Here is an 18,611-nt window from a genome sequence, read left to right as displayed (position 1 = left end):
TGGATAGGCTACTAAGGTGAGACATTTGGGCCTATTCTTTTCTATGTATGTCTCTAAGACATTACTTTTTAGGTCTCGCCTGTCGATGCGCATGCGCATCGAGCTTGCGAGACTATGGGGGCTTATCCACTCTTTATCCAACTTGCAAGGAATCGTGGCGATTCCTTGCAGTGCCCGTGACTTTTAAGCTCAATGCGCATGTGCATTGAGCTTAAAAGCGCGTGCACAGCCGCCCGCATTCCTCCGACACCTTTGAAGTGAAGCTTAGCTTCACTTCAAAGGCCCGGCTTCTTCACACCCACATGCCGCTCTGCCCCGCTCCGCCCCCTCCCCTGAGTCATCCTGCCTGCCCAGACTTCTCCTCCCCCCTACTTACATCCCGCTTTCACTTGTTAACTTTACCGCTGTCCGGGTGGTTCCATGTTATTTCTTTAACTACCTGCTCGTGACTGCCCGTCCTCGTGCTGGCACTGTGCTTTCCTCTGTGAACTTTAGGACTTCTCCATATAACTGTGGCATTCCAGAAATTCGTCATTGGAACGCAACGTGCAACGCATTGACCCGACGTTGCTCTTTGATTGCGCACCTAGAAACCTTGACGCGCAAACCAGCTTCATTCTCCTTGGCTGACACACCCAGCAGCCTTTACAGACGGACAACAGCGTGTACAACAGCTTTGTGCCAATACTAACGTGCACACCAGCTTTGTGTCCATTTTATGTACACAGCAGCTCCATGCTCTATCGCTCACGCGCACAGCGACGCTGTGTGCACTTTAATGCTCATTCGCTGGCACGCACAGCACATTTGTGCAAGTATTTGCATGTCTACCCTGCAATCCTTTCTCTGATACGCACAGCTTGATTTTAAAATTGTGTGTATAAGTTACAGTTCACTCGCTGATGCACACAGCAACTCCGCGGCGCTGACGCGCACAGTTGGATTTTAAATTGCGTGCCTACTTTACAGTTTACTCACTGATGCGCACAGCAGCTCCATGCTTTCTTGCAGACTCGCACAGCAGTGCCCAGTGCAGACTTTTACGTTCTTTCGCTGACACGCAGAGCACTTTTGTACAAGTATTTGGTCGTCTACCCTGCAATCTTTTCGCTGATACGCACATCTTGATTTTAAAACTGCGTGTCTAGTTTACAGTTCACTCGCTGATGCGCACAGCAACTCTGCTGACGCGTTTAGCTGGATTTTAAATTGCGTGCCTACAGTACAATCGCACAACACTTTAGTACAAGTATTGCGTGTCTACTCTGCAATCTTTTCGCTGATGCGCACAGCAACTCTGAGTGCAGTCTCTTTCAATCGCTGACACACACAGCACGTTCCCATCTAATTGTGTGTATACAGTACAACATATTATATCCTATGTCTTCATTAACAATATAGTGTATCTGTACTGAATATATATCCAGCATTTCAGACTGCATTTCAGAGCTTTTAGAAATGTTTATGGCTTTTTTTTTTTGAAATTCTTTAGCATTGGCTACAGGAAACAAAAATGCTAAAGATTTACAAAAAAAACCCATAAACAATTCTAAAAGCACTAACTCTAATGCTGCGAGACCTATTGCATTTTCAATGCTTGTTTATATACCGGAGGCTCCCGTCTCGACGACGGGGAATGATTCAGGCATGTGAATCTATTAAAGACACCCAAATACTGGATAACTGACGTTAGCACGCAGGGGCGGCGTATAAGTAGGCATCACAATGTCAAGCAGGTGTCCACGATGCCACCTCCCAACGCACAGGGGTACTGCGAAGTAAAAATTCTCTGGAAGCAGTCTGACGCCTAGGGGTACTTCTAAGGTAAGGAATCTACAACTGTCTCTTTCAGATTGGAATTTTTTTGTTTTTGCTCCATTTTTCTTATTACAGTTTTCTTTATTTGTATAAATTGGTAGTAGGATTTTTGTTGTGTTATGCTTTCAACTATCTGTTTTTGTTCGTCCAAATGATTTGCACTTTCTTGTTATTTTAAGACTGTCTGCTCTGTACCCTAGCTACCAGGGGTTGAGCTTGGTTTTAAATTATTTAAAGATGTGACTTGTGCCAATAGGATAATGACTATATTACTTGCGTTGGACACCAACTTATCCCAATTATCATTTCACTTTCTCACAGTCCAAAAGAATAGGTGAAGATACCAAATGCTTTGAGAATGCAGTCTGGAATCAGTGTGTGGATATGCCCGCTCATTACAGTACCATATACAAGTAATTGGATCAACGCCATAATCTGTTTAATGCACATTATGAAGTAATAGATAACTTGTATCAGGATAAACCTTGAGTAATGGAGCCCTAAGACAAATGAGGAATAAGAAGATTTGGTCAGCGGAAATATATAGGGTAGCCTACCGGTAGTTAAATGACACCCAATACTATTCCAGACTATTTGAGAAATGTACAATACAGCATAGGGGAGAAGTGAATGAGATGATAAAAATAAGGATACAAGAGTTCTGCTCGATCTTCTGGTGGGCAGCGATAAGGGCCATCCTAAGCAAGGACCCAGACTTGAGCCCTTAACATCCAATGTTGTAGATGTGCTCTGGATTTCCCCACAAGGTCTCTTTTTAGCGCATGGCGAGTACTGCTAGTCCCTCCATCCACAGTGTAATGGCAGTGGCTTTTGGGCAGAAGAAGGTGGTGGCAGCATTTATGGGCCTTGCAACACTTTCTCCTACTAGCTCAATGGAGCTTGAGGGTTTCACAGGATTCAGTAAACAATCTAGAAAGAGAGGGGAAAAATTGGCAGTTGGCAGCATTAGCTTGTCGGGACAGAGTTAATGAACTGTGTACTGACAAACAGAACTGGGAGAGGCTGCAGAGAGGCGAGGTATGCCAAAAAGCTGTGTATACAGTCCATCAGTCGGGGTCTTCTAGAACATCAGGTCCGCTCATGCCACAAGCTGGGTTAGACTGATCTCACCCCACTAAAATTCCATGTAAATTTTATATGTAGCTACATATGTTCTAATTTTTTATTAAAACTTGTCTCAATATATAATGTCTGTTTATCTCACAATACTACTGTTATCATAGAGACTACTGTGCTTTGAAATATTACCGATATCCCAGGGTCCTAGGAATCCTTAGTATTTCCCTTGTACTAAAAATACCAGCTGGGTTAAAGGTGAGCTTCATATCACGGGGAAGAGGCTATGCCTACGAGAGTGCTATTGAAGGACACTGAAATTGCCCTCACGCCCTTCCTTAGGCGGCACCCCAAGTGTTGGACCAGACAGATCGCTGGATTAGCAACATTTTGAATTCATGCTAGGGCTTGAATGGGGAATGGCTGAATAGAGGGAAGGTTTTATCTACAGCAAAGGATATGGACAGCAAAAGTGAGACTGGATCCCGTCAAGGAGATGCAAACCTCTCAAAAGAAAGAATACCCTTTGAGATCGATCAACATTTTCCTTAAAAAACTCTAACTAAATAGAGACTGCTATTCAAGCTGTGGAGGGAGAGTTGGAGGGCCTATCTTGTCGTGTGGTTCATGTAACTTACACACCCTACTAAAAGTCACTGACATATTTCAGGGGTGGATGGTCTCGCACCTTCTGAAACCAAACCCGTCAAAAACTAAAGTCCTCCTAATCTCCTGCAAATCCTTTTCAGAGCAACATGGTGAAATCACTTGGTTTTAAGCTGGTATCCACACTGTCTTTGTTAGCACAAGTAAATAAAACGACACAATCTGCCAACTTTCACCATCTTCTCTCCTATGAACAGCTAAGATTAGCAGCCCACGCCTTTATCATGTCTAGAACTGAAGCAGGCAGTGCCATGCTAGTAGGAATTTCAACATCAACATTGACTCTGTTCAAAGCCATCTTACATTCCACTGCCAGGCTCATCTCTAAGAAAAAAAAAGATTCAACCATCGAGCAATGAAGTATACCCGAGTTTGAGTCATCAAATGCACGAGCAGAATCATGATGCTCCAAAGCGCTTCTTTAAAACTTTAAAGGAGCTGCTGCACCGATCAGGATACATTTTTTTTTTTAAAGTAATAAAGTACAACCCCAGTGAAGGGGGTGGGGATGAAGTAACTACACACAAGCTCTGGGGCATTTTAACAACAGAGAAGCCATGTACATGAGTGGAGTGCTGTAAGAAAAAGAAACAAGCATTTACAATGCAATCGGTTTCGCATTTGCAAACGTTTGAGCTATTGGCATTTGTAAAGGACACTGCCTTTTATTTATGTGTTGTTTTTATAAACTGATAAATAAAAGGCATTGTCATTTACAATGCCAATAGCTTAAACTTTTGCAAATGCAAGACCTATTACATTGTAAATGCTTGTTAATATATGGGAGCATTTTTACAACCATGCACGCAGCCCTTTATAAATGAATTCCTGAGAACCTTGTCAATCCTCCATGGTCAGGATTTAACTGTGTTACACCTGTGCACTGCAAGTGGTGCACTGTAGAACCACGGAACTAAGCACTAGCCCACCGTGGCATCCCACCGTTAGGCTGAGCAGTTTTATGCAATTCACCAAACACGCACTGTGATTTAGCACATACTTTACAAACGCCGGCACCCCCCCACCCCACCGCAGTGCATGCCTGCTCTCTTTAATGCTAGGCTTGTGGTCAACTGTAATGCAATTGGTTCTGATTTAAAGAGCTATGATACCTTAGTGTAAAGTTTGTGCTATATAAAAGTGTAAACAAATAAATAACGAGTTTAAGCTGTTGGCATTGTAAATTACAATGGCTTTTAATTATATTTTAAGAACCAAAACATAAATAAAAGGTGTTATTTACAATGCTAATAGCGCAAACTGCGTAAATGCGAGACCTATTGCAATGCAAATGCTTGTTTTCTGTTACTAAAAGTGGTCGCGTGTTGACATGTAAGCGGAGACAAAACCCGTAACTAAAAAAACAGGCAAAACAAACACACATAACTCATGCTTTCCAACAATACACACCTCTGCTACACAACATTTAATGACCTACCTTTTAACTCTATTCGAATCTCTGTGCCTGTTTATCTAGGAGGGCCCCCTTGCCCTTCAACGCCCCGGATACACTCCACTGTATCACACACCCCTAGGGACCCCTGACCCCTCTGTGGTTATTGACGATTCTTCCCTCTGTCAAGGGGTAGTTTTCGATAGTGTAGCAGGTGCAGTGGCACCGGAACTCTGGAGACTTTGAGGCCCACTGCACACCAGTTATGACTATTTCACTCCTCAACTAGCAGATGAAGGGAGGGTCGATTTACCTTTCTTGCACCCGGGCCGATGGCTCCCATGTAACTCCAACGCCCTCTGTCGTGTGCACCTAAGCAGTGCCTGCATAAGCATAAACAAACATACATACGTTTAAGGCCCGCTTTGATAATGGTTATTTATGTCAGTACTAGTGTTACGTTATCTCCGGTTCACACGGCTCCGTTAACAAAGAGCCGGGTCCTTGTCTCGCGGCCTCAAGGCTGCGTAACAGGGATTTCATAAGACCCAAGCTCTGAACATCTTTCCACCCGGCATGTGAACTTCAACAGCTGCTCACGACTTGCAGCTCGGCCCGGGCTATTTTTAGGACACTATATCGGACATTGTTGGAAGTTCGCACTTTCTTCATTATCTAATTGAATAAGGCTCCGAACCCTTCCTGGTGACCCCAAAGCATCCCGCGCACAGGGTGTGCGGCATGAGGGGCCGGCGCCTCGTTTCTGGCTGTCGCGAAACAAGGTTAGCCGCAGCGCCTGACATGGTGGTGAGGTAGCCGCCCTGGAGCTGCTCTGCTCCCTCATTCCACAAACATGCAGATCGTGTGTCCGCTGCATTGTGCGGTTACGGTTCTCCTGACACTGTACCTGTGGGCACGGGGCATTCCAGGAATGCAGGCTCCCTGTTGCACCACACTGCGCCGCACACCCTGGCTAACCCAGTTCTAACGTGCCCCTGCTGTGTGTTGTTGTGAGATGTGTTCATAAAACACTGATAATAAAAAAGGCTTCAGATACACAACAAAGACCATTTGCTGTAAGCAACATTTTGATTGATATTCAAAATCTTCAGTATCAACATTCCCTAGGTGCCTTCATGTTCGGTCGTGTGACTTCTAAAACGAAACAAAATGTACACTGGGACACGCATTTCATGGATGAAACACTCACACCCTTCACAGAAACCAATGGAAACAAGCCCGCTAGTGGTGCGCGCAAGCAGCCCACCGCTCTTTCCTTCTTTCATTTAGTTGTTTCCCTGCGAAATGGATCCGAAAAAGAACAAGCCTGCGAGTGGTGCGTGCGCACACGCCACAGCCCCCGATGTCTGGGCACGATAATTAAAACCACATGGCAGCGGTGCGGGTAACCGACACCAATAGGTAATGGGCGGAGCAATGCGCCCGCCTTTGGCGAATTGCATGCTGCCTTTGATAAAAAAGACGCACGCAAAGGCCACAAGCGTGTGCAATTCCTAGGTCCGTTTTGAAACACCCTACAAGAGGTCTCTCGCTGCTGCGCACAACAACGCTAGGCGCGAGACCTAAAAACTAGTTCCCTGATGTGGTGCTGTAGAGGGATACAACTCATACAATCAAAAGGAGGGTAATGAAACTGTGATCCAGGCTAGAGATAAAGACAGGTGAAAGAAAAGCCATTTTATCAGAAGCAAGTTAGATTGACATGAGCGCCAATCAATGGCCATCTAGAGGCTAATGGTTAAGCATATGTATTGCCCACGTAGGTCTTTGACAAAAAACAGCTTTGCTGAAAAAGTGGGTTTGCAAGGCTCAATAAAGTGGAGCTAGAAGGACCACATTCCAACTGTATTGATGAACAACGCTGGGTGAAAAGGCCCAGAAGAGAAGAAAGGACATTCAAATGCTGTAGTGGAAGTGGCTAATAGGAACCAGTGAGACCTTCAAGTCAGAGCGTCAGCCAAGAAATCTGGTGTCTGCTTGGCGGATACTAGAGTTTGTGTTTTACCATATTTAAATAGGACCACAGTGCTGAGTAGGGAAGAAATACAGATGATCACAGTATTTATTTTCAAGCGAGTAAATATTTCTCTATGGTATCCAGTGAAAACGGTGGCAATGTATTTCAAAACAAGTGTGGACCTAATCGTAATTTTTGTGGTCTCAAACAGCCCAACTGTGAATTCTGCTATTTGCCACCTCAAAAAAGCTTTATACATCTGACCCCAAGTGAGAATCCGGCCTTATATCACGTGGTGTGTCCTTGGGCCAGCATAGGGAAAACAAATTCACAGCAATACGGTGATAAATCATCTAAAGTCATTAATGATGTGCCAAACAAATATAAGCACTGCATTGCATACAGAAGCCCACTTAAATTTACTTTAAGTCAATATCTCAGTACATAAGTTCTGGTGATAACAATGGTTATAATAACGACTAAAGATCTAAACCAAAATATAGTTTTAACAGAAGTAAAGTTACTGTCTGTTTCTCCCACGCAAGTTCAAAAACTACTTTTTATTGCACATCTAAGTATAAAGAAATATGCTTATTTAAGTATTTACCAAAGCTTCCCCAAACACTTCAATGGCAAAGGTAGCCTCTCTTAAGGCTTTCTCGGTTAAGGGCTCTGGTTCCCCAGTGATGCCACTTCTTGGAGTGTCGTTAATATCTTCCTCGTTGGGTTCAGCATCATAGTAAGGCACCTCTGCTGGCTGTTTACGAAGGGCTGGAAGAGGCCTCTCGTCATATGGTAAAGCATCAACCTACAGTGCAAGTAGAATAACAGTTACTAAAGACCTCTGTCAACAGTCAACATCAGACTTCTTTTACATACAAGGGGTTTTTGTTTATCTCATGCAGACAATATAGTGTACCGCTTATATATCCCTTTACTTTGCATGAATGGTGAATCACAATACATAAGGTCAGTCCTCTGAGCTTATTTTGGTTGCTGAGGGGGTTTGGGAATGCAGATTTCCAACTGCAAAATAAAAAAGCAATTTTCTGAAGAGAACATTTTTAATTAATGAAGTTACGACCTTACCATGCAGCACAAGAGAGGCTTGTAAATTATTTGATAAGTGAATGGAAGTTTGGAACAATGCACACTGGGCATCTGCTTGCTAGATACACAGAAAACAGTGTTGTTCTGTTTCTTGGTTGCCAGCTACTTTTCCATTCAAGAACTTTTACATGCAACATCTGCATCTCCTTCCTTCCCTCTTGGCACTCTCTAATTTCAGAGATGAAGATTAAATACATTACCTATCCGTACAACTTACACTTATCCGTGGAAGAGCCTGCACAGGTTGTAGTGGGGACAGAGGAGGAGTAGGAGAACGCTGGGGAACAGGTTTAGGAGAACTTGGATTTGGAGGGGGATCTGCTGGTGGTGGTGGTGGTGGTGGTGGTTCCCGTTCTCGTCTGTTCTTCTTCTCCAGACTTCTGTTCCTCTCACGTGGGGGAGACTCCTCCAGTTTCTGCTGATGAGGGCTCACAGAGTACATAAGGGGTTCAAGAGGAAAGTCTTGTGCTTTACGAATCTGAGGTCAAAAGAGAAAATATAATGGAGGCAAATAAACTGGGCGGTACAGGCTGCTACTAAAGTAGTTCACAGGGAGTAAATAATGCTACACCCAAAACAGAAATGCCATCTGCAACATGGTGTAGTGCTTTTATTGCCTGTGGTATCAGTTTGATTCCAGAGGCAATATCACCGTTGGTTGCTGTTCCTTGAAAATACAGCTCTCACAGCAAAAGCTCTACGTCGTTTGCAACCTTATTAGTGCATTAAATTAACACCATAATCGCTAGTTACAGAAAGCAAATTTACAAAAAAAACTAAAAAACAGTGGTCTCTCTATATAGCTAAATGTAGTGTTCAGCACTATCATCCTAAAATCTGCTCTTCAACCAACTCTAAGTGAACCAACCTCTCCAAAGAACAGTAAGCAATTAATGTATTTCTATGTGGGTTTTGCAGAGCTCTACAAGCTAGGATTATCCGTCTTAGAGCACCGGGGGTATTGGAAACAGAACACATAGCTTAATAAACAGGCATATGAGGGTGCAACATCCAACATTAACCAGAGGTTAAAACGATGGAAAAGTCTTAAAGGAAGGTATATAATTGAATTTAGTCGTATGAGTCTTACTGCAGAAGGTTGTCAACGAACAGAAGATGGAATAGAAAAGCATGCTGGTTAAAGTCTGCAAAGTTGAAGCCATATGATTAGTGCAAGAGGTACATTTTGGGGCCTCATTTCAACTTGAGGAAGCCTTTGTTACATCTTCATCGAGAGGTGGGGCATCAGGTGCCGAGTTCCTGAAAAGGGTCCGTGAACATAAAGAGCTCATAGATTTAGACCCAGGATGTCAGAAGTGGAACACTTTCAATAATTAGTTATAACATCAAGAGAAATGTCATACTTTAAAAGGTCTGTTATTTCACAGGAGTACGGGAAAACTTTCCCAATGCCTCAACAGGAATGTGCACGCATTGGAAGTGATACATGAAAGAAACAGAGTTGCGATTTGCATAAACTGATATCAAAGTCGTCTTTGCAGGCTATCATACATTACTATTTAATGACAAAACTATAAAGATAGATGGGTCCAAAGTATTTTCCACTGTCCTCTTCAGAGGACAATGAAGAACTTGACATATCGACCACTAGAATTGATATATCAGTCAATCAATCAATCAAAACATTTATAGAGCGTGCTACTCACCCATAAGAGTTTCAAGGCGCTGAGGGAGGGGGGGGGGAATTGCTGCTACTGCTCGAAAAGCCAGGTCTTGAGGTGTTTCCTGAAGGTGAGATGGTCTTGGGTCATTCGTAGGTGTGCGGAGAGGGAGTTCCATGTTTTGGCTGCCAGGTAGGAGAACGATCTACCTCCGGCGGTGGTTCTGTGAATCCGTGGGATGGTGGCGAGGGCGAGGCTGGCGGAGCGGAGCTGGCGGGTTGGAGTGTAGAACGAGAGGCGGTTGTTGAGGTATTCGGGCCCATGTCGTGGAGCGCTTTGTGTGCGTGAGTGTGGAGCCTGAATGTGATCCTCTTGTTGACGGGGAGCCAGTGCAGGTTTCTCAGGTGGGCGGATTTGTGGCTGTGGCGAGGGATGTCGAGGATGAGTCTCGCGGAGGCGTTCTGTATGCGTTGTAGTCGTTTCTGAAGTCCGGCGGTGGTTCCGGCGTATAGGGCGTTTCCGTAGTCCAGTCGGCTGGTTACGAGGGCATGGGTGACCGTCTTTCTGGTTTCGGTGGGGATCCACCGGAAGATCTTTCAGAGCATGCGCAGGGTGTTGAAACATGATGATGAGATGGCGTTGACCTGCCTGGACATCGTGAGGGAGGAGTCCAGGATGAATCTCAGGTTGCGTGTGTGGTCCAAGGGTGTTGGCGCGGAGCCCAGTGCTGAGGGCCACCAGGAGTCGTCCCAGGCAGATGGGGAATGTCCGAGGATGAGGACCTCCGTCTTTTCTGAGTTCAGCTTCAGGCGGCTGAGCTTCATCCATTCTGCGACGTCTTTCATTCCTTCCTGCAGGTTGGTCCTGGCGGTGGCTGGGTCTTTGGTGAGGGAGAGTATTAGCTGGGTGTCGTTGGCGTAGGAGATGATGTTGATGTTGTGTTTGCGTGCGATGGCGGCGAGGGGGCTCATGTAGATATTGAAGAGGGTCGGGCTGAGCGAGGAGCCTTGGGGTACGCCGCAGATGATCTTGGTGGCTACTGAGCGGAAGGGAGGGAGGCGGACTCTCGGGGTTCTGTCCGAGAGGAGCGAGGTGATCCAGTCCAGGGCCTTTCCTTGGATCCCAGTGTTGAGGAGGCGGATTATTAGGGTGCGATGGCACACGGTATCGAAGGCTGCAGAGAGGTCCAGTAGGATGAGGGCGGTTGTTTCTCCGTTGTCCATCAGGGTCCTGATGTCGTCGGTGGCTGCGATGAGGGCAGTCTCGGTGCTGTGGTTGGCTCGAAACCCGCACTGGGATGGGTCGAGCAAGGTGTTTGCCTCGAGGAAAGCAGTCAGCTGTTTATTGACGGTCTTCTCGATGACTGTGGCCGGGAAGGGAAGAAGGGAGATGGGGCAGAAGTTATTGAGGTCTTTGGGGTCCGCTGTGGGTTTCTTCAGTAGGGCGTTGATTTCTGCGTGCTTCCAGCTCTCAGGGAAGCACAGCAATAATTAAATCCCTGCCCACTGATAAGATAGCCAGAATTAACGGCCTCTCATACTAATTTGATAAAACATGAGTAATTACTGCCATCACGCTGCTTAGGAGTATTTTTATCTTGGCTCGAGACGGGTTGCCTCCCCTCTGAGGCATTATAGACAGTAATGAATAAGTTACTTCTCTTCGGTAACTCCTTGCCTGGTAGACACTATATCTAGCTGCAGATTCCTTACTTTCCCCAGGTGTTAGACCTAAACCAGAAGATTTTTCGTCAGCAGTCCCCCTGCACGATGGTAGGTGACGTCGATCGACTTTGCATCCGTTGCCAGCGTGGTCCGCGCCAGAAGTGACTTCTCCGTACCTTCATAGGTGCCACCCAGATGCACTGACAGTTTCTTTTCATGACTTTACATGCCAGCAGTGAGGAGCATGAAGAGCAATGGCCACTGGTGTGTTAAAGCTTGGGCACTGAAAGGGGTCATCCCTGTCCCTAGAAATATGTTCACAGAGTGGAGAGGATTGGTGAGTCAGTAACAAATCTGCGGCTAGATATAGTCTCTACCAGATAGGGCAATACCAAAGGTAAGTAACCTGTTCATCTGCTAGAGACTTCTAGTAGCAGATTACTTACCTTTTGAATAGATTCAAAAACAATACCATCCCTGGAGGAGGGTCTGAGAACCAAGTTCAAAAGAGAAAGTACTTCAGGACGGAACAGGCACATTGCCCATCCCTGTGGACCGGACTATCCAGACAGACATGTTTGGTTAAAGTATGCAGGGAAGCCCATATTGCCACCTGGGAGATATCCAGGATCGGAACTCTGGGGGAATGAGCTTGCAAACCATCAGGAGGTTGCTTCGTGACCAGTGCGCAGCAGATTTTGTTGCACAGCCCGACCCATCTGGAGACGGTGAACTTCTGCACTGCCCAACCTTTCTTTGCACCAACATACCCCACAAGGAGTTGGTTGTCCATCGGGACTCTTCTGTCCGGTCAAGGTAAAACGACAACACATTTTTGGGTCCAGACGGTAGAGTTGCTCCTTTTTTTTTTTTAGAGGATTGTGGAGGAGCATAAAAAGTAGGCAAGGTGACAGATTGGCCTACATGAAACGGAGTGACCACTTTTGGCAGAAAGGAGGCCAGAGTGCAAAGCACCCTTTGTCAAGACAGACTGATCGATAAGGCGGCTTAGATAATGCCTGCAGCTCACTCACTCTGTGGGCAGGTGTAATCGCCACAAGGAAGGCTGTCTCCAAGGTGAGAAGCCTGAGGGGAAAGTTGTGTAGAGGCTCAAAAGGAGCGCACATCAAAAAAGGCAAAACCAACTTAAGGTCCCACTGAGGTATAATGAATGGTAAAGGAGGTGAGAAATGATTAAGACCTTTAAGGTACCTATGTACAATAGGGGATTTGAAGAAGTAAGGTTGATCAGGCAATTGGAAGAAGGCAGAAATAGCAGATAGATAGCGCTTAAAAGTCCCCAGAGCAGATCCCTGCTGGGTGAGAGAAAGAATGAAAAGCAGAACCTAAGAATGAGGGGCAGAAAATTGATCAACAGATTTTTCTGCGCACCATGCCTCAAATTTCTTCCACCGCCAGGCCTACACCATCTTGGTAGAGGGACGTTTGGCTGCCAAGATAATGTTACAGACTTCGGGAGAAAGGTCGATAGCTGTCAACTTTAGCCACTCAATCTCCACGCAAGAAGGCAGAGAGTGGACAGGTTCGAGGAGAATCCTCCTCTGCTGGTGCAGCAGAAGATCTTCACGAAGGGGAAGCTTGATCGGAGGGTCGATGGCCATACTCAACAGCTCGGGATACCAGACAATCCGTGCCCTCCTCGGAGCCACAAGGATGACTTGGGCCCGGTCGTTCCTGTTCTTCTTGAGAACGCAACGTAGGAGTGGTATGGGCAGAAAAGCGTACAGGAGGCCTGAGCTCAACTTGAGATGAAAAGCGTCTTAAAGTGAGTGCCACCTTGGAAACTCCAGTGCGCTTAACTGCTTGCATTTGGCATTCTCGGGGGAGGTGAACAGATCTAACACCAAGGCTCTCCAAACTGCTGAAAGAGACCTTGCACCACCTCCGGATGGAGTTGCCATTTGTGATCTACTAGGCATCTTCGGCTGAATTAATCCGCTCTGGTGTTTTGAGAACCTGCCAGATGTTGAACCACAAGAGATATGCCCTGCCTTGTGCAGAGGAGCAGGGCCTCTTGACAAAGGGTAAATTACCCCACCCAGCCCTGTTTGTTGCAGTACCCCATGGCGGTGGTGTTGTCCATGAACACTTGAACCAGCCTTTCCCTGATGGAGGGTACAAAGGCTTTCAATGCCGGTAGGCTAGCCCAGAGCTCCAGCATATTGATGTGGAGTCTGGATTTTGCCGGATACCAGAGTTCTCTGATCTCCACCTCCCCAGATGGTTGCCCCATCACAGTAATGAAGCATCTGTCAAGACTGAGATATGGTTGATGAAGGGACAGGTGTCTGCCTCAGACCCAATTGAGGTTTGTTAACCACCACTGCAGATCGTTCGCAGTTCCCTCCGATATCTGGACCAGGTCCTGCATGTTCAATCTTACATGTGTCACTAGCAGGATGCCGGATGCTATGAGGCCCAGCAGCCTCAGAGTTAATCTCACAAAACCCAGGATTGAGGATGAAATATTGGTATCAAAGCCTGAAATTCCTGGACTCACCGCTCAGCAGGACAAGCCTGAAATTGCAGTGTGTCCAGAACAGCTCTGATGAAATGGAGCGTCTGTGAGGGAGTTAGGAGTGACTTTGGTACATTGACAGCGAACCCCAGTGAGTGCAGAAGGTCTGCCGTAGTCTGGAGGTGGGTGACGACAGCCTGGGGCAAGCCCGCCTTCAGCAGACAGTCGTCGCGGTGTGGAAGACTGGCACCCACAACCTCCACAGATGAACTGCAACCACCGCCATCACCTTGGTGAACACCAAGGGGCGCTGGTAAGGCCAAACGGAAGCACCGTCAACTGAAAGGGCTCGTGGCCTACAATAAACCACAGATAGCGCCGGTTGGACGGCAGGACGAGAATATGAAAATAAGTGTCCTTCAAGTCCAACGCTACCATCCAGTCTCATGGGTCCAGGGCAGACTAGACCTGAGCTAACGTGAACATTTTGAATTTCTTCTTTTTGAGGAAGAGATTGAGAGTTCGGAGATCAAGGATAGAAAAAAGGCCCTTGGCCTTGGTGGGAACCAGAAAGCAGCGGGAACAACAACAGCAGCCTACTCTGGCACCAGAACTCTCTCTACGGCTTCCTTACGCAGGATATCCATTACCTCCTTGCACAGAACAGGCAGATAGATTATCCTCTGCCATCCGATCATAAGATGGTGGCATCAAGGGAGTCATAGTTTCGAAGGGGAGGGAGTAGCCCCTTCGGACAATCTGTAAAACACACCTGTCCGAAGTTATGGACTGCCAGTGGGGCAGGTGAAAGCGAATCCTGCCACCAAAGGGTGCCCATGATGATAAAGGGGCAGACTAGGAGGGTTTGGAGGCTGTTGCAGTAGGGAGGGTGGCAGACTTAGACAGACCGCTGGCAACCTGACTCATGAAGTCTGTGGGTACTGCACCCTCAGCCAAGCAGAGGCTGGGAAGCCTGTGCGACACAGTGGCTGGACTGGAATTGGCAGGACTTGAAGCCCCTTCCGTAGCCACGTAAGGAGCAAAAGGTAGATTGGGGTGGACATGGGGTCACAGAGGGGCGTAAGGACCTGGCCATAGCACGAGAATCCTTGAATTTCTCGGTGCCGAATATGCCTCGTCTCCGAAGAGACACCTGCCATCGAAGGGCATGTCTATGAGGGAAGCCTGGTCATCCCCAGAGAAGCTGGTCATCCTCACCCAGGCATGGAGCCTATGGGCTGCTGTCATTGGAACCGTTCAGCTCAGCAGCCTCAAAGTCGGTCTCACTGAAATCCAAGACGCTAAAATATCGGTATCATAGCTCGAATATCCTGGACTTGCCATTCAGGAGGATAAGCCTGAAACTGCATGCTGTCCAGAACAGCTCAGATGAAAAGGAGTGTCTGAGAGGGGGATCAGGTGTGACTTCAACATGTTTATAGTGAACCCCCAACAAGTGCAGGAGGTTTGCCGTAGTCTGGAGGTGGTAGACGACCACCTGAGGCGATCCTGCCTTCAACCGCCTATCATAGAGAGAGAAGATGACAGGAACCCCGCACCTCTGTGGGTGTGCTGCGACCACCACCATCAGCTCGGTGAGCACCTGAGGAATGCTAGTAAGGCTGAAGGAAAGTACAGAAAAATGAAAGTGCTTGTGGCCCACCATGAACTGCAGGTAACCTCGGTGGACGTGCAGGACGGGGATGTGAAAACATGAGTCCAACAAATCCAATGCTACTATCCAGTCTCCAGGGTCTAAGGCAGACAGAACTTAAGCTAGTAAGAGCATGTTGAATTTCTACCTTTTGAGGAAGAGATTTATAAGGTGCAGGATGGATGGAGGGGCAGCCACAAAGGGGAGGGAATAACCCCTTTGTATAATTTGCACTACCCAATGGTCTTTTAATGACTGAGCCAGGTGATTGCATACCCTGCCCCCCACTGGATGCCCTTGATGTAGGAGGGCAAGCTAAAGGGGCTTGGAGGCTGTGGCTGCCATGAGAGTGGTGAAACGGCCTGAACTCTGGCTACCTGTCACACATGGTCTGTGGGAACCGTATCCTCAGCCATCAAAATGTGTGGAAGCTTGTAGGCTGTGGCGGCTGAAAGGGGTTTGGCACAATTGAAAGCCCCTTCAGTGGCCACGAAAGGCAGACTGGGGATGGAGAGGCCCAAAGACCTGGCTGTAGCCCTGGAGTCCTTAAAGCACTCTATTGCGGAGTCCTTCTTCTCTCCGAAGAGGCAGCAGCCATCAAAGGGCATTTTCATAAGCAATGCTTGGACATCCCTGGAAAAGCCAATAGTTCTCAACCAGACGTGGTGCAGAAGGGCCGCGACAAAGAAATCGATCTGCCCAGCGAGGCAGTCGTATTCCAGACCACAACAAAGGGCAAACTTTGCTGCATCTCTTTTGTTGGCAATAGCCTGAGAGAGTACGGCTCGGGTCTCCTCTGAGACCATTGGCAGCACTTACGCATTTGAGTCCTAGATCACATGGGAATAACGGCCCAGGAGGCATGAAATGTTCACTGACTGCAGTGATAACATTCACTTGCCAAAGGTATCCAGCTTCTTGGATTCCTTATCCGGTGGAGTGGAAGGGAACATGCAAGGGTTGATTCTGGAAGTGGAGGCCTATACTACCAAGCTCTCTGGAGTGGGGTGTTGGGTGAGAAAACCTCCTGGAGTGGGGAAGTGGCGGCTGTCATTCATCCTGTGCATAGGAGCCCATGTGCAGGGCTTGGACTAGGTCCTGAGGAGGATGTCGGTGAGGGTTCATTAAAGGGAAGCAAATGTTTGAAGGGGGATTGATGATCGATTGATGCACCTCCATCAAGATGTTATTCTTGATTGCCACTGAGGGAAACTGAATGTCCAATACTTTGTCCAATACTTCAGCCACCGTGCACACCACCATATCGTAAGAGGTTCCCTCTACATATCCACAGTAGGAGGGGAGACCAAGCCTGTGTCAGGTGAGGAGTCTAACCCACTAGAATCCACCAGATTCCCATACCAGGTGTCATCCAATGAGTGGCAATAATCTTTAGGTTTGCCATATCCCTCACATGAATCCCCAGTACCAGGCCTGTCATAGGCAGAAGGCCTTGGATCTGACCTGGAAGTCGTACGATGCCAGCCCTGATCCGTATCAGAGTTGAGGACAATGGCGATGGTATCGTAGATGTGCGGTGGCACGGAAGCAGGCGGCAGAGTAGGTCTTGGTCTCGCTGGCGGCACTGCTCTGGATCCAGCATCGGATCCAAGGGGTCCGACTGGTGATGACGGAATACCTGCTGGCTGGAATCCAGTATAGGTCCCTTCGACATCCTTGGGGCCCAAAGGCACTCCAGAAGGGTCAGGCCACCCAAAAATGAGGGGCTGTTCTCACAGAACTCACGTTCTTGGACGTGGGTCACTCCGGGAAAATAAGTGAGTTGTAGAGCTGACCCTGGCTAGGGCTCCATGGAGGTGCAGAGCCTGGAGTACCAATGCTCCCTCGTCTTGTCCGAAGAGTTAGATGGACGCATGGTAGTCAAAGACCTCTTTGACTTTTTAGTCTTCTTTTTGTGTGACTTACCAGATGACAACTTCGACCAGGACAACGACCGTTGACGAGTGGTTTTGGGACCTTCCACGTGACCGGCATCTTGTTTGTTGCCAGATTGTCTGACGTCTGGCGACGAGGAGCTTGTGGGAGTGCTACCTTAGTGCATGGTGCAGCAATCCTTGCAGGCCTTCGAGCCATGGTCTTTCTCAAGGCATCATAGACAGACCAAGTGGAAGGTACCGGGACTATCAGTGACAGGCGCCACATGGTTAGAAACCATCTTTTTTGGGAGGCAACCATGTAACACAAGGAGAAAGGATTTTTTCTCAAAAATGTTTGACAAATTGTTGAAAAAAGCCAGTCAAAAAGTGAATGAGGGATAGCTCTTCATGGATCTGTGCTCTCTAGCAGAAAAGAAGAATGGATGTTATCGAGCCAAGGTGGCACCTATATATACGTTATTTCAGATGCCAACATGGAGGTGAAGGACGTTACATACTGGCGCATAGGGCTACTGATCGCAAAATTTACGGATTTAGTCTGAGGCTTGGGGATAATTCTAAGGTAAGGAATCTGACGCTAGAGGTCTCTATCAGAAACACCGAACAATAGCGAGTGTAATATTGCACCACAGGCTTGTTGCAATTGTTGGTTAGGTGTGATTGCCAACGAGAGCGAGTATGCATATATAGGAGTAAATTATTAAAAATAAAGTGAAAATTATTATAGCCAAAAGTGAGAATACATTTTCAAATCTTGTATTATATCTACAGATAAGCAGACTATGTTTGCTACATCAGACATTTTGTTTGCATTTGTGGGACAATTAGTACAGTCACTTTTGATGTTGTCTTCCTTTAGGTGCAGGAGGGTTGAATGGGTAGGCAAAAGGTAATTCTATGTTCCCTTTGTAGAATCTGTGGACCTATTGCTTGCTCTTTGGTCTCGACTGTTGTATTATAGATGATTTTCAAATTAATTGAGAGTCTCCCCAGGACGAAGACAAGATGATATGAGATTGAACTACAACTAATAGATGCTCTTCAGCATGACATCAGACATGGGGAATGAGTCCAGAAGTGTGCAACATTCCTTGAGCCCTGGGTCTTTGAAGGATTATGTTGGATGATCATCTGTTATCGTCCTTAGTTTCGCAGGATATCTGTTAGACCTGGCATCATTGGCATGGGTTTCCCCTGTAATTTTGCCTTTGCCTCCTGTTTTTTATGCTGTGTGTTGGACTTCGTTTTGCTG

At 46.9% G+C, this 18,611-nt stretch overlaps 1 protein-coding gene across 2 annotated transcripts in view; it reads right to left on the bottom strand.

The window, feature by feature from the left end:
* The window catches only part of CEP104 (centrosomal protein 104), a 577,612-nt gene that overhangs the window by 314,499 nt on the left and 244,502 nt on the right, over positions 1-18,611 (bottom strand). For both annotated transcript variants that reach the window (XM_078642632.1, XM_078642633.1), the window contains exons 9-10: positions 8,260-8,520; positions 7,540-7,740 (exon numbers count right to left, since the gene is read on the bottom strand). In XM_078642632.1, coding sequence (XP_078498758.1) covers positions 7,540-7,740; positions 8,260-8,520 — 462 coding nt within the window. The remainder of the gene's footprint in view (positions 1-7,539; positions 7,741-8,259; positions 8,521-18,611) is intronic.

The sequence above is a fragment of the Lissotriton helveticus genome, chromosome 5_1, assembly GCF_964261635.1.
Source record: "Lissotriton helveticus chromosome 5_1, aLisHel1.1, whole genome shotgun sequence".
NCBI lineage: Eukaryota > Metazoa > Chordata > Amphibia > Caudata > Salamandridae > Lissotriton > Lissotriton helveticus.
Note: the sequence above shows the minus strand (reverse complement) of the source record. Positions and strands in the feature narration are given on the sequence as shown.